Source organism: Anneissia japonica, unplaced genomic scaffold, assembly GCF_011630105.1.
Source record: "Anneissia japonica isolate Jap-2015-1 unplaced genomic scaffold, ASM1163010v1 scaffold287941_len684077_cov200, whole genome shotgun sequence".
NCBI classification, from domain to species: domain Eukaryota; kingdom Metazoa; phylum Echinodermata; class Crinoidea; order Comatulida; family Comatulidae; genus Anneissia; species Anneissia japonica.
This window is the reverse complement of record NW_022713799.1, coordinates 671,349-686,492: the sequence shown is the minus strand read 5'-3', so window position 1 is coordinate 686,492 and position 15,144 is coordinate 671,349. Positions and strand designations below refer to the sequence as shown.

Below are 15,144 nucleotides of genomic sequence, written 5' to 3'. Positions count from 1 at the left end.
GTGCTCATTTTACAACAATACGTTTTATGCACAGCTATTGGAAAATGCCCGCTGCCCTCCGATTGATTTTTCAAATATCCCTAGCACGATTTGTTGGTTTGCTTATCGGTTTTTCCACGCGACAGTTCTTCGTAGAGTGCGATAGTTATATAAAGATACTATTTTTAGAAATGAATACTGTTGATATATTATGTGAACACACCGCCACTAGACAGTCGGAGCACAGCAGGCAGGCAAATTTGGCTGTGTTCTCTTCCATTACAATTTGCTGGGCTTTTTTTAAATACCTTTTCATCTCTGATAAAGCTTTGGTTTTTCCTTAATTTTCCACACCGTCTTTCAGATGAGATGTTTAGGCCGTTGGTCCCGCGTGCATTTATGGCCCATGTGCACGTTAAAGAACGCAGTACACTCTTCGGAAAAGAGTAGGGGATTGTCTTCCGGTGTACTGCCCAATCACCACCAGAAGGACCCCACTGGAAATAAGTCTTCTTCTAGATTTTTGTGGGCTATCCTTGGTGTTTACACCGAATAAATCCAATCCAATCTAATAGTGTAGATGTTATTTATTTAGTAAGTTAATCAATAATTATATAAATCATAACCAATATTACAATTGCATTCAGTAATAATCATTCTTAATTTGTATTTGTCAGAAATAAAGTTTAAAAAAATATATATTAAAAATGACAAATAGTTTTAAATGTTATTGCAGACACAGTCCAGCAAGTGATAAAGATAACCTGTTGTACCATCTGCTGGAAAGGTATTACCTAGCAACAGAGAGTGTTTGTTTTCCATTTCCTTCAGGTTAGCCTCAATTTGTGGCCATTGATTGCATTACACTATATGAATAATTAAAATGGATCGATGATGTATTAAAATCACCATAACATCATTTGTAGTATGGTTTCTGATTACAGTAATTGCATTAAACTTGTAAGATGTTAATGTTGCATATATTTTATCGTACTTTAGATTTACCGCCAGACATGTTTAGTGTCAAGCAAACAAATTTATGACTCATTAATGATACTTTGGGAGTGGGACTTATTGAAGCCATAAGAAAAATTCTAGTTTCAGCATGATTTCAAACCAAAAACTCTGGGTTGGGAAAGAACAGCATCTCAGAGGTGGAGCTGGGGACCACATTACACTTCCCCCGCCCCCCCACTATTTTGTTGAAATTATAAAATATGGGGAAATAATTGCGTGCATTTCAATACATGTATATGTATTACAATCTTTCGGTTTTAAAGAAAAGTAAATTCCAATTTGAGTCTGAGAGAGCTATTTCTGTCCATCTAGAGGTACTCTGGGCCTTCAATCTGTAAAAATTTTCCAAGAACGACCAACATATCAAATTTGTAGAAATGTATCGTAATGACTAACCTACAGCTTCGCTAATTATACGACTTTTTTCTGTATTTTAGGTTTCCAAACTTTTTTCACCTGTCTCGGGTATCGTTGCCTTCGTTACCAATCATTCTTGCAGTACGTCGAGCGAGGGGTATTTCAACTCACCCCAGAATTTGTACGTAAATTCTTTGCTGAAATTCCAGATGATGAAATACATTCTGAAAGGAAACATGAGATTTTAATCCAATTGCCACAGGTGCATCATTGATTTATTAATTTATTTATTTTATTTTATTCATCCCAGTATGAAAAATACACAAAAAACTTAACAGAATAACCTACAAGTGGATAAAAGCCGAGAAGAAATCAAATCAAATATACTTTTATTTTCCATACAAAACAAATAGTACAATATACAATAAGAATGCAAAAGAATTGAAACAAATACATTGTATGGAAGGAGGCTATAGTAAGTTCAACAATAGCTTTAAGACGTAGCCACTTAAAAAATAATAATAATAATAATAATAATAACTAAAAATAAAGTTGGAAAAATTATTGGTACAAATGTTTAGTTTAGTTAATTTTAGCAGAACTAATAGAATAATGTAAAGATACCGATAAAATTAAAATAATCCCAATCCATTGTGTATTCGTTTAATTTAGTTATCTAATATCTAAGAAACAAAAGGTTACCATTTAATATAATGGCATTGTTAATTTTGTTCCTGTTTTTTGCATAAAGACCTATTTTTTAATTGATTGTCACTAATTTGTATTACATCGACCAGGTTGTTTTCTATCGTAAAACAATATTTACCTGCAAGATATTGTTATAGGCTGGTATTTCGGTATTGATGTTGCACAGTAATGAACAATCAAAGCTGCGTATTCGAGTCTGAGTATCGTAATTTTGTCTATTTTTGCACACTTCCTCAAATGTTATCCAGAATTTGGTTTTAATACAACCATACTCCTACAATGGAAGCAATCATAACTACTTAGCCATTCGTTAAATTATTATGGAAGTAGTCAGTTATCTAACATAGGTCTCTATAAACCTGTGCTTTGTTGTAGTCTGACGCTTTGGAGATGATAGAGGACTGGAAGCATCCATTTGCCCTGAGGTACCTAGCTCAGCAGTATGTTGAAGAAACACTCAAACCTGACAGTAAGAAATCAAGCTTACTGAATTGTAATATGATTGTTATTCTTTGTAAAAAAATAATAAATTAATTACAAAGAATAACAATCATATTACATAAATTGAAACTAGATGAAATTATTTGATCATTTACTGAATTATATTTTAATACAATACAGATATCATATTATTTAATTGTCTGTTATTTGACTGGCGAAAGTTTTTCTCATTCAAATTAAATGTATTTTAAACACGTAATTAAACCTTTAAACAATTCAATTTAAAATTTGAAATTGAATTGTTATAGGTCATGACAAAGGTGATCCTTTGGTAAATTAGGGAAATAATCAAACTAATACTAAATTGTGAATTGTATGTTAAAAATGTAACCTTCAAACAATTCATTTTCAACCATTTAATTGTTTTAATTTTTTGGTCATGACAAAGATATGTCCTTTGGTAAATTATGGAAATATTCAAACATTTGATTAAAAATACTAAATTGTCCATTTATTTTTACTACTTTACTCAAAAACTAATTATATATAATGGACTATGCAAAGAATACTTAAAAAATAAAACATTATTATTGATATTCTTGTTGTTAACATACATATAAAGTTGATTAATCTGAAGTATTTTAAAGTATTTATAAAGCTTTACCTTTCTCTGTCACATTTGACATTTGATAACAGCAAGGCTTAATGATGAATGTTGTTTTTGTTGTTGTCGTTCTCTTCGTATCTACCAACACCGTCGTCGATTCTGCTATTGTTCAATTTAATTTAATTATTGTTGTTGTCGTTCTCTTCGTATCTACCAACACCGTCGTCGATGCTGCTCTTGTTCAATTGATTTTAAAATTTCCTTCCATGTTTTTTTTTATTCAGGCTGTTTGGAATATCCGTTTTATTTAAACAGAGAAACTGCTATTGAGAATGAGTCAAGTCAGGCCAGTGTCAGCTCAAGGCGTAAGTTAAGACTTGTTTTACCTAAAAACAAAACTACATGCCAACAGCCAACAACAATCCCTTATTTCTGAACAAGTACCCTAGATACAGTACTACAGTAAGTACTCTAAATAAATACCACGAACAAGTCCTCTGGACAATTAGGCAAAGATAGAAAACAACCACTTCTTCCAGAAGTGTCTTCGATATTTACTCATTAGACAAAAATCTTCTATAGGATCAACAGGGTACAATCCCTTTCCCTTATCCATAAAACAAAACTCGCCCTGTAACCAATAGACAACGCTCTACTTCTCTTTTGATAACCATTCTAAATACTCTTTTGATAACTGCTCTAAATACTCTCTAAATAACCGCTCTAAATACTCCTTTGATAACCATTACATATGCCAATATTCTGTAGGAAAGTTGTTAAGGGATACTTATTCATTTTGCCTTTTTTTAATTATCCATGGACACATGTTCCATGGGAATTTACATTAAGCCATGGAATAATTTTTCCTAATAGCAAAGACAGAAAGGCATTGACCTCTCACTTATATTGTACTAGTTGAAGGAATAAGGGTATCTGCTAGTGTCCTTTTTAATCTTTTTTTTTTTTTCAGCTGTTCACTCAGATGATGACCAGGAGGGAATCACAGCAGCATTCCCACCTCTTGGAACTTTGTTAAAACTTTTACAAGAGAAAGGTTAGATGATGATACTTACACTCACTTTGAAAACTAATCTTATTATTATTTGAGGTGGTAATAATACAAAAAACTGAGAGTGATTTTGATGGTAATATTTATGAAGCAAAGGCAGCAGAGGCAATAGATAATGAAGTGAAAGAACAAAGGCGTTGGATGGTGATAGTCATGGACCAATAGCAGCAGGTGCAGTTGTGAAAGTAGTGATGAGACCACTAGCAGCAGAGACAGTTAGTTGGTGATAGTAGCATAGGGACTATTATGTGTTTAAATAACTTAAAAGGATAAACCTAAAAAAGCCCTAAAAAATGTGCGCAAAGCGCACAAAATATTCTTGTGTTTTTAATTCTAATTTTGTCGGAATTGATGAAAACTCCCTAAAATGTGCAATTTATAGAGGAAATTGGCTTACCGTAACAAGAAATGCGCGCAAAGAATTTGAGAATTTTAGGCACTTTCAGAGGATGCATTTGTCAAGGGGTGGGGAAAAATTTTCCCCTTGTCCCCCGGTTTTTTAAATTGTAATTTCATTGGAATTGATCAAAACTCCCTAAAATGTGCAATATTTAGAGGAAATTGGCTCATGTTAACAAGAAATTTGAGGTTTTTAGGCACTTTCAGGGGATGAAAAGGGCATTTATAAAGGGGTGGGAAGATTTTCCAAAGATAGATATTTTCCCCTTGTCCCCAGTGGTTACACCATCGGGCAGCATGATCAAAGGAATTATGACAGTTTTTGAAGTGGAGATGGGGTTGCAGGGTGTTGTGAGTCTGGTCATTATGATATCTTCCTTTTTATTCTTGTCTTTATTTTTCTCTTCTCTTTTTCTTTTCCTTTCTTTTTCTTTTCCTCTTCTTTCTCTTTTCCTCCCTCTCCCCTATTTCTTTTCTTCATCCACCCCAATGAAAAATACTTTTCTACGCCACTGGATAGTATTGATGCAAACAATAGCAGGAGACGCAGTTGGTGATAATAGTGATGAGAACAATAGCAGGAGAGACAGTTGGTAATAGTAATGATGAGAACAATAGCAGGAGGTGCAGTTGGTGATAGCAGTGATGAGGACATTGTTTTAATTATTAGTTGAAATTGGATAACACAATGAACATTTAAGGCGAGACATTTTTATTCCTTGTTTTTTAAAGGTCATCGGAGAAGGGCAGGATAAAAATAAAAATAAAATTTTGTTTTCTTATTCAGCAAATAGTTTTGCCATAAACATTCAGATGGAGGAGAAAATATTATTGGTGAATGTATTAGGATAGGATGGTTTAATGCTTCAAATTTATATAATTAGGAAAAAATATACATCTTATCTTTGGAGATTTCAAGGCAGCGGAGGGTGTAATAAAAATAAAGAAAAACTTTTATTTTTCTCTTAAATTTCTGCTTTCTCGTGGCAGCGGGTGCGCTAATTGGCAAAAATAACATTTTATTTTTAATCGCAATCCCCAATATTTGCAGTTGGCGGGTTCATAAAAAAATATTATGATGCAAAAAATGACACTGCTGAATTAGTTGCCATAATCTATTTCAGATCCGAAGGTAGTCGTCGTGAACAATGGAGTGAATAACCAACCTAGTTGCTTCCAGATGGAGCCAAGGAAAGTCGAGCAAGTAGCCTTACTCAATACCATGGAAAAATACGGGAATAACCTGTCAGATGTCACATTCTAAAATAACAGATTTAATAATAATACAATGATGCTCACATTTATTAAATACATATTACCCAAATAATATAATTTAGTTTAAAAAGTATATGAAATGTTTAAATGTCACAAGTAAGAATAATTTGGTTTATAAAGAAGACTTATCAATATTGCATATGATATTTTTTCTGCTGTTTGGCATAATGTAAAATATTTTTAGTAATCTTAAATAAGAATACAACTACCGTATTCGAATAATTGGGCATTTATTCGAGGGAGGCGTTCATTATTTATTTAATTTTTTTTGTAAAATCGATACATATATCGATTTGTTTGCTTGAGGGGGCCATTTATTCAAAGAGTGGCGTTTACAGTATTCAAATAAAACAGTATATGCCTATGCACTTTTTTTGTAACTGATTACAGCACTTTAATGGTGGGAAAGTCCAATCTTAAATTTCTAAAGTTAATTGCTAAAAGAAAATGGGGAAAAAATTACTGGTATATAATTGCTCATCAAATTTATTTTAGGTTATATATAGGAGAACATAAATCATAATGACAGGGGAAAAAATTGTAAATAAATGATATGCTTTACATCTAAAAGCAATAACAGAAACATATAAATAGTTAAACAAATATTATTTAAATTTTGTAATGTGCTATAATTGATAAATTTGATTGAACGAAATGATTTTAAATATTTTATTATTAAACCTAATTTAATTTTGTGCAGAATGTATGCTAATTTTTATGAAAACAAGCACATTTTTATAAGGTATCTTATATTTATCAGTGCGATAACATTCGAAAAAAGGATTACTGACGTAGACACTTCACATTGTAAATTGCATAATAACTATATCTGATTACATGAAAATAAATTATACCTTATCTTATATTTTAACCGCTATGATTATCTTTATCTTTAAGATTATATATTTTCCTTTTTAGCCTCACTTTTCTTCACCCAATTTACATGCTTTACAACAAACTTCTCCATCCATATGCAAGTTTAAAATTTCCCCTTTCATTATATTGCTCTGCGATTATCACAGAGTTGAAGTTTAATAAAATTATTAATTCTATTATTTAAGTCAGGCAGTTTTAGGCTTTTCCAATTAAATGCTAATGTCAGGGTATTATTTAAGCTTTCACATGAATTATATTTCCAATCTAACCGAACTCAATTGTTTTTCTTACGAGATTTTGTAACATTTTCAGACAATTTGTCTGTTAAATTTTTTAAATTATTTGTAAATGTATTGTGTCCTTTACATATTTTTCATATAAGACAAAGTTGTTTTTTTAGGTATTCATACTCCTCTTTCATGCCATTAGACGTCCTTTTGCGCCAAATATCGTATCCATTATTTTCTTCGTTCGCTGATTTGAACATCAATCTTAATTAGGAAATGATTTGCATTCTTTGATATGTTAGCAAAAAACTATGAATGGAAAACACTTCTCATTGCCTTGGTTCGGGACTTTCTTCATCTGATCCAAAAACAAGATTCATCCTACTAATTTGCGAGCCTACAATTGAGTCCTACAATTTATATTGTAGGTGTGATAAAAATCGGTGGTAGATCGTGAAGAGACCATCCCAATGAAGGAATATGTCCAGTCCAAACATGACCGGGTGCATCGTCGATTCTTTTCGCATTAGGTTTGTGTTGTGATAGACTGTCGTCGTAATATAGCATGCACCAAGGTTGAAATGTCTGTGTTTTAAGTCTCTTGGTGCCCTAGTCGATCAATTTAAACTTTCCGGAATGTTTTCACTTTCTCGGTAACGGCTGTGGCGGTTCCTATGTAGTCCTTGTTCGTATGCTTTCAATTGCCATAAGGTTGTGGTTCAGTAGGGTGGCTCATATATTCTACAATTCCAAGATTTTCATATTTGCGGGTAAAGATTCGGGACATATGATGACAGTTGAAATACTTTTCATGAATGATTTATCTGCTTTCAGTGACACCGAAATACCAAACTTCATCATCACTTGGCTGAGTGACACAATACCGTTCTTTTAGATGCAATGTTGTCCATTCACAACATCAACGTAAAATGTTTTCACGTACCTTTCATGATACGCATGAACCTTAGCCTACGCACCTTGTGCCCAAACACCACAATCATCGACGTACATGGCATACTTTCCTTGTTGGCGACGTAGAACACTACTTTGATTTCTAACAAGAAATATACGTTTTCCTTCAGGCACGTTTCAATTGCCACTGGGAGATAATTCAATCATCCATTCTGAATTCCTTCTGGGTTCATAAACCGACCAGTCCCATTCATCGCCCCATTCATTTGCACAGACGAATACTCATATACAACTACAAATAATAAACAAAAAATATTATATGAAATCGGGAGGAAGTTAAATTTAGTTTACATCAGATCATTATCAGGTAGCCGAGTACAACACGACTATCAGAAAACAAAATAATAAGGACTTACCTGCAGAAAGATAGAAAGCCTATTCTTAACAAAATCTCGGAAGAAGAACATTGCTCACTCTCGTACAAGCATATGTATAAGAAAAAAAATCCAACACCAGTATGATTAAACTATATACCTCAGATACGGAAGAAATCACTGGCTGTACGACAGAAACCTCGACGTTGATGGAATCGAACTAGCTACGAAACCATGATGTACTGAAAACGTCACGTTCATATCAACAAAATAACGGAGAACAATAATATTTCACAAATCGTTTATTAGCAATCACTAATTGAGTTTTGCCATACCAATTTTTTATAACACTGAAATAGTGATAATAATAATTCAATATTTGATAAAAAAAAAAAAAAAAAAGTACATACTAGGCCAATATACAATCATTAGTATTGTTACTCCGAAAAATACAATTGTGGGGCCATACGCTTAGTTGTTTATTTAGTGTACCGTAAATGCTCGAACAAACGCTGCTCTCGAATAAGCGCCGTGGCGCTTAATCGAGTAGTAAAACACTTTGAGAAACTGGGTTTCTTAGATTTTAAGTGTGTTTCATTTCTTGAATTTCATATTTATATTATTTGTAATTAATATAAATAATATTATTGAAAAAATATCTTGATTACGTTTCTATATAGGAAAATATGCAATCTGGCGTATATTAATCATATTAATATAAAACTATGTTTATGATGCATTATTGACACCAGTGTTGTCAGAATGCACAATGTTTTGTGTATAATTCCATCCGTTAATACATGGTACCTAACTTTGGCATTACACTCTCGACACACTGTAGCCGATACGTCAGACACATTTTTTTTTTTTCTATTTTATTTTTGGTTTCTTTCAATCACCACTTACTATAATAAAGTGGTATCGATAAACAAAATTTAAATTAAAAAAGAAACCAGATGTAATGTGCCATGTTCTACACCTGACATTTTGGGGTTCCTAACATGCCGTGCTTCTTCTGATAGCGCTGCTGATGTTTTTGGATTCTACAATAAATGCGGCGCTTATTTAAAAGTAGCACTTACAATGTACTTGTAGACTTAAAATTGTGTTTCCTCACGATAATTGTTTATGATTTTACATACTAGAGCATGGGTTGGCATAAAAATCGGTTGCAGAGCCAAAGGGAATTTTCTATTGAACACCGAGGGCAGCACCAAAAATTTGGTGTTTTCTTGTGACCTTCCAAAAACCTCCAAGCACTGCTTTTACACCATATTATTCTGAGTTTTAATTTTATTTTTTACATATGGTCGGTGTTGAACTGTGAAAAACAAGGTGTTTTCTAGCCAGTGTTGCTTGCGGACCGCACAACATAGGGTTTTTAATTTCTATTCGTGGGCCGCAAAATATTGCCATCGGGTCGCACTTCGCCCATCTGTGTGACTAGATTAAGCATAATATCAAGGGTTTTATTTTGAACTTGTAGACGCGTCTGTCGTTAGAAATATCGCTAACCAAATAGTACAGTGAGTGGTTTATAAGCGGTCCTCGTAGATTGGAGAGAAAGGCCTTTGGGTGGGTTTTATTTTGAACTTGTAGACGAGTCTGTCGTTAGAAATATCGCTAAATAATATTACAGTGAGTGGTTCATAAGCGGTCCTCGTAGATTGGAGAGAAAGGCTTTTGGTTGGAAAAGCTTTAATTTAAACCAACAATGAAAATGAAGGTTATCTTACAATAAGTCCAACCAGAAGCCTAGTTTGCATACATCATCCTATGTAAGAGTCTAAGATAAGTATTTGACTTCAGTTGATAGCATTAGCATAACATTTGGTTAGTAAACGTAAAGCAATCAGAAAAGACCATGCAACTTTTATTTCATGAGTAGTCCACACTATACTAATTGTTAAAAGCAGTTGGAGTTGATATTATTTTACCGTACCTCACTGTATTCAGTACATTGTCTGTTATTTCAAAGAGTATAAATAGAACAAGAGAGCCAACAACGCTCATTGGGAGCGTAAAAAAACGATACGCTCTACGCAGCTAGTGTAGGACGCTAACTAACGCTTGTATATGTTTTATTACCCAGTACTGCACCGCGCACTGTAGGTTTGTCTGTTTATCTGTTCTCCACAAGATACTGTGCTTTTGTTTTCTGCTTACTGAGTTTATAGCGGGCGTACTTCTACCGCGCTGCGCAGCGCTGCACTGGGTAATAAAAAGAATATACAACCGTTAGTTGGCGTCCTACACAGGCATGACGTTTTTACGAACGGGACTTTGCTCTCTTGTTCTATTTATACTCTTTGGTTATTTTAATAACCTATTTTTATGGTGGATCTAATACATTTAAATGCATAGCATTGTTGGTGACATTGAAAGTATTTTTGTAAAACGTTTCATAAACTATGGATCAGAGAATGAAATTATACTATTATTATATACTTACTATAAGTATATTTTATTATAAGTATATTTATGGCCAAGATTATTTTACTGTACATTTTTATTGATTTAAATCCCCGATGTTCCTATGAGGAAACGATACAGGCCTATACACTTTTAAATCATTTACATTGTCTCTTTCTTCCATTCATGATCAGAATCACCGATTATAGGCCTACCTATTACCTGTAGATTGCAACGGCAGCGTGGGGCCGGGGGATGCCTGGCCCTCCCTCACTTTTGTGACTGTTCCCAGCACCAGTAACTAACATTTTACCAACGAATGCAATGTCATTATTATTATTATTATTATTATTATTATTATTATTATTATTATTATTATTATTATTATTATTATTGCACAAGAAAATGCTAAGTTACATGACTGTCTCTTATACACATCTAGATGTGTATAAGAGACAGGTATCGAGCACTCCACTCTACTCTACTCTATAGGCATATATATATATTTATTCAAATATTGTACGTGTTGTTTAAATATAGACTTTATTTTTTTAATATTTACATTTTAAAAACTTACAATATTTAAAGAAAATTCCTTTTGTTAAATTCCTATTATTTAATTAAATTTGTATTTGCAGTGTGGTTCCTTTTTAATTATGAATATTTGATCTTTTTTTTAATTTTGACTAGCGTTTAAACCTCTTTTTCTATTATGACTAGCGACATTTTTTTTATTATGACAGGCGAACCTCTTTTCTTAATGATGAATAGCGAACCTTTTTTTTTTATTATGAATAGCCAACCTCTTTTTTAATATAAATAGCGAACCTCTTTTTTTATTATGACCAGCGAACCTTATGACTAACGGTCCTATTTTTCTATTAGAAATAACGAACTCTTTCTTGATTATGACTAATGAACCCTTTATTATGACTAGCGAACCTGGTATTCTATTATAATTAGCGAACCTTATGACTTGCGAACCTGTTATTCTATTATAATTAGCGAACCTTATAAATAATGAGCTTTATGAATATTGGACTTTTAAAGAATTATGAATAGTGAACCTTATAACTAGCAGACATATGAACAATGTACCTTATGAATAGCGAACCTTATGACTAGCGAGTGGACACCTAAAAGGGTACAAACTTCTAAAATATCTGTAGCTTCCAGGGAGATTCGACCCCCACCGGCGCCCCTGGCGGACCTCTGGCCCCCAGCCTGGATGGATCGCTTCGCTCGCATACTGAACCTTATGAAATGTACCCCCCACCCACACCTATTTTCAAAACAGTTCCGCCGCCCTTGGTAGATTGTGTAGGATCTTTGTAACTGAATGTTATGTATTGGAATTGTAAATAAAGTCAATCAAATAAAGTAAGCCTATTATAGGTCTATAAAACCGCTGCCCTGCATCTTTTTGCTTTCCCATTCCGGGCATATGTCTCTGATTGGCTAGATAAATATATGCACGTCCCCAAAACCTATGAATTATTCTTTTCGACGTAATGTGAAAATGTGCTGAGCACTGCAAGCGATTTCGGCTTACATGTGCATTTGGCAGGTAATTATAAAACCAAAATCGGTCGGCGGGTGGACCGATTTTGGCCCTGGACAAAATATTTTTGACAAGCCTATGGAATCTTAACGATGTATGCGATGTCCGTCTGTCTCTAACTTTTAGCATGTCTTCTATGTTATTAAATGTTACTGGAGTAATAATGAATACAAGTCAACCCGTACTCTTACCAACGGTACCCACCACTACCCAAATTTTGGCTGACCTGTACATAGAGTATTGGCTGATGTACCGGTACGTACTGCACGGGTCTATTAATAGCAGCAGTCAGCCAGAAGAATTCCCCGACCACTTAAAGTTTACAGATTTAGACTGTGTACATGGTGAGTCATGGACAACAGTCGTTCATGCGAGTCTAACAAAAAGGCAAACACAGTATTTATATAATAATATTATATATTGTGTGTGCTTTGCGATGATGGTTGAATGTATTCTACGTCTGTTCAACACAATACCCGAAAATCCTTGAAACGATCAGATCAGGTTGGTTGTCATATAATATAATTTTAGTCTTCAGTCTATTTTTTTTTTAAATAACGGTACCAAAAACTTCTATGTGTAGTAGGCCTACTATTCGAAATTGTTTATGTCATATTTAAAGTAGCATACAATGTAAATGTAAGAGAGCCTACTCCATTTTATTCAATGCTTGCTTAATAATAATTCAAAGCATTTAATCTATCACCAGGAATGACGTTTTCTTTCCTAAAATTTCATCTTAGTTTAAATAAAACGTAACAGAAAGAGGGATCATCTGTAAAAGAAAAAATAGTAGACTCCGTTTCCACTGGGACTATAATAACTTGGAACCTTTCGTGTACATTACATACGTCATAACCACTTTGCTAGGAGGGGGATGTGGTGATTCAAGCGCCAGTATTTGAGTTACATTCATTCGCTTAACGTGTCTTACGTAGGCCTATGTCTTATCATATTTATATATTTATTTATGTGTCTTGTTATAATATTTTTATACTAAAAATTATTATGTATATTTTTGTTAAGGCAATATTAGACTGTCAGGCTTTGCACGTAGTTGTACGTCCCCATCTTATTTTATTTATTTTTTGTTTGATAGAAAATAAGATCGATTGATTGATTGAATGATTGATTTATATACCCTATAGTGTGCATATATACTGTATTACACAACAGGCACATTATAATGTAAAAAAACCCAAAAAAAAACAAATTGTGTTTGTTAAATAGGTCGCCGATATTGAGGTTTAGAACCTTTGACGTGACGCCGAAAGAAAAATCCAATCTATTTTTAGAAGGTTACCTGTTCAATTGGTGCAATTCCTTCGGCACTTTACTTGGTCTAACAATTCACTGCCTTCTATTTGCGTCAACGTTTGGTTTCATTTTATATCACCATTAGGCATAATTGATAAAATACTTCAGCTAAAAATGCGTCCATACGTCTTTCTGCTGTGCAGGAGTTCTCGGGTTACCGATGTGCTTCCCAACGAACCCATAATGTTCCAGTTAGTTAATAGGCATCCGTTCTATTTCAGGACAAGTACAATTAGGCATATTTGCAGCCCTTAATTTTATTTTTAAATACCACCCAGGTGTATGGGGATAATCCCCTGCCTCATTCTCCCCACCCCTCTAAATTGTGTTCCTTAAATGCTCGAAAATGCATTCAAGATCGGCATTGTTCCCTTTTTACCTGAGAATATATGTATTTCAGGGTCTCCATGTGGTGGATCCAGTAATTTGTAATAGCAGGGGATAGTCTGAGACGAACAGAGGGTCCTCAACCACACCGTTGTTGGGGCTGTTGCATTGAATTTTATGGTTATGAAACCTCTAGATGGGCGGAAATTACACTGTCAGATTTATATTTAAATACTATTTTCTTTTTTTTTCTCTCCATTTCTTTTTTTTTTTTTTTTTTTTTTTTTTTTTTTTTTTTTTTTTTGAAAAATGTAGATGGGTCTGGACCTACCCATAGCCCTTGAATACACAGTAGTCTTGTGGGACTAATTATGAACAATTTATTCATTCTTTTTTTTTTTGTATAAGAAATGGAATAGGCTATTGTACAGCTATCATTTCGAATATGTTTATATTTATGGCTGCATTATTTCATGTTTTTTACTATAGCTGATTTTCTAAATTATAAGTATTACAATTACAATTTGCGAAGAAATCCATATTTGCTGTGAAATCTCCTAGGTAGAGTGAGAGAAAAGTACACCTTCAAGGAATGAGGCGAGAAAATTAGGATGCTAAGAGTAGTACAAAACATAAAATACCATAAATTAAAGAATGAAATAAATCCTTTGAAAGATTCAGTATTACGTACCCTATACCCGAATCTGCGCAAGTAATTTTCCAGATCATCTAGTATTATAGGCCTACGCGGTTGCAATTCGGTCCCGGCACAGAATTGATTTAACTTTAGCTTTTAAAAGTACTGCCTCTTATATATGTCTACACTTGAGCATGATCTAGGGCTTCAATTTGGACAGACTATTCCAATTACTACTACCAGTTACAAAACGCTAACTCATATAGTATTGGTTGTGGTTTATCGTGTGTATCAAGGCAAGCTCTACCGGTGAACTAGTTAATAGTTAACGTTATGTAAACGATGCAAAGCAATGTAGTTGATGGTACCACTAACTATTATTTAACTAGAGATTACCCTGTTACTCGGGGTGTCCTCTGTCCAAGCAATTTGGCTCACATTGCCCGGCCATCTATTTTTGTCCTGTCCCATCTTGACGCTTCTTTCATAAATGAGGCATGTTGTGGCAAAATGGCTAAGTTGTTGCAAAAATGAAAATTCAAGCTACTGGTATTTTCTGATACCTGAGTATGTGATTTTTAAATTGCGGGGTCATTCATTCAAATTTTACATTTCAAGCCTAAGTTATTGGAAAGTGAAAGTACAGTAC

At 33.6% G+C, this 15,144-nt stretch overlaps 2 protein-coding genes across 3 annotated transcripts in view; both read left to right on the top strand.

The window, feature by feature from the left end:
- Positions 1-9,075, top strand: part of LOC117108777 — a 10,190-nt gene extending 1,115 nt beyond the window's left edge. The window contains exons 2-7 of the mRNA XM_033250926.1: positions 716-810; positions 1,434-1,615; positions 2,437-2,530; positions 3,394-3,474; positions 4,080-4,163; positions 5,702-9,075. Coding sequence (XP_033106817.1) covers positions 2,452-2,530; positions 3,394-3,474; positions 4,080-4,163; positions 5,702-5,841 — 384 coding nt within the window. The 5' untranslated portion in view covers positions 716-810; positions 1,434-1,615; positions 2,437-2,451 and the 3' untranslated portion in view covers positions 5,842-9,075. The remainder of the gene's footprint in view (positions 1-715; positions 811-1,433; positions 1,616-2,436; positions 2,531-3,393; positions 3,475-4,079; positions 4,164-5,701) is intronic.
- Positions 9,076-12,141: 3,066 nt separating this feature from the next.
- Positions 12,142-15,144, top strand: part of LOC117108776 — an 8,252-nt gene continuing 5,249 nt past the window's right edge. The window contains exon 1 of one of the 2 annotated variants that reach the window (XM_033250925.1): positions 12,142-12,220. The gene's annotated coding sequence lies outside the window, so the exon portion shown is untranslated. Of the gene's footprint in view, positions 12,221-12,583; positions 12,719-15,144 lie in introns of those variants that run through there. The other variant, XM_033250924.1, reaches the window with a different exon arrangement.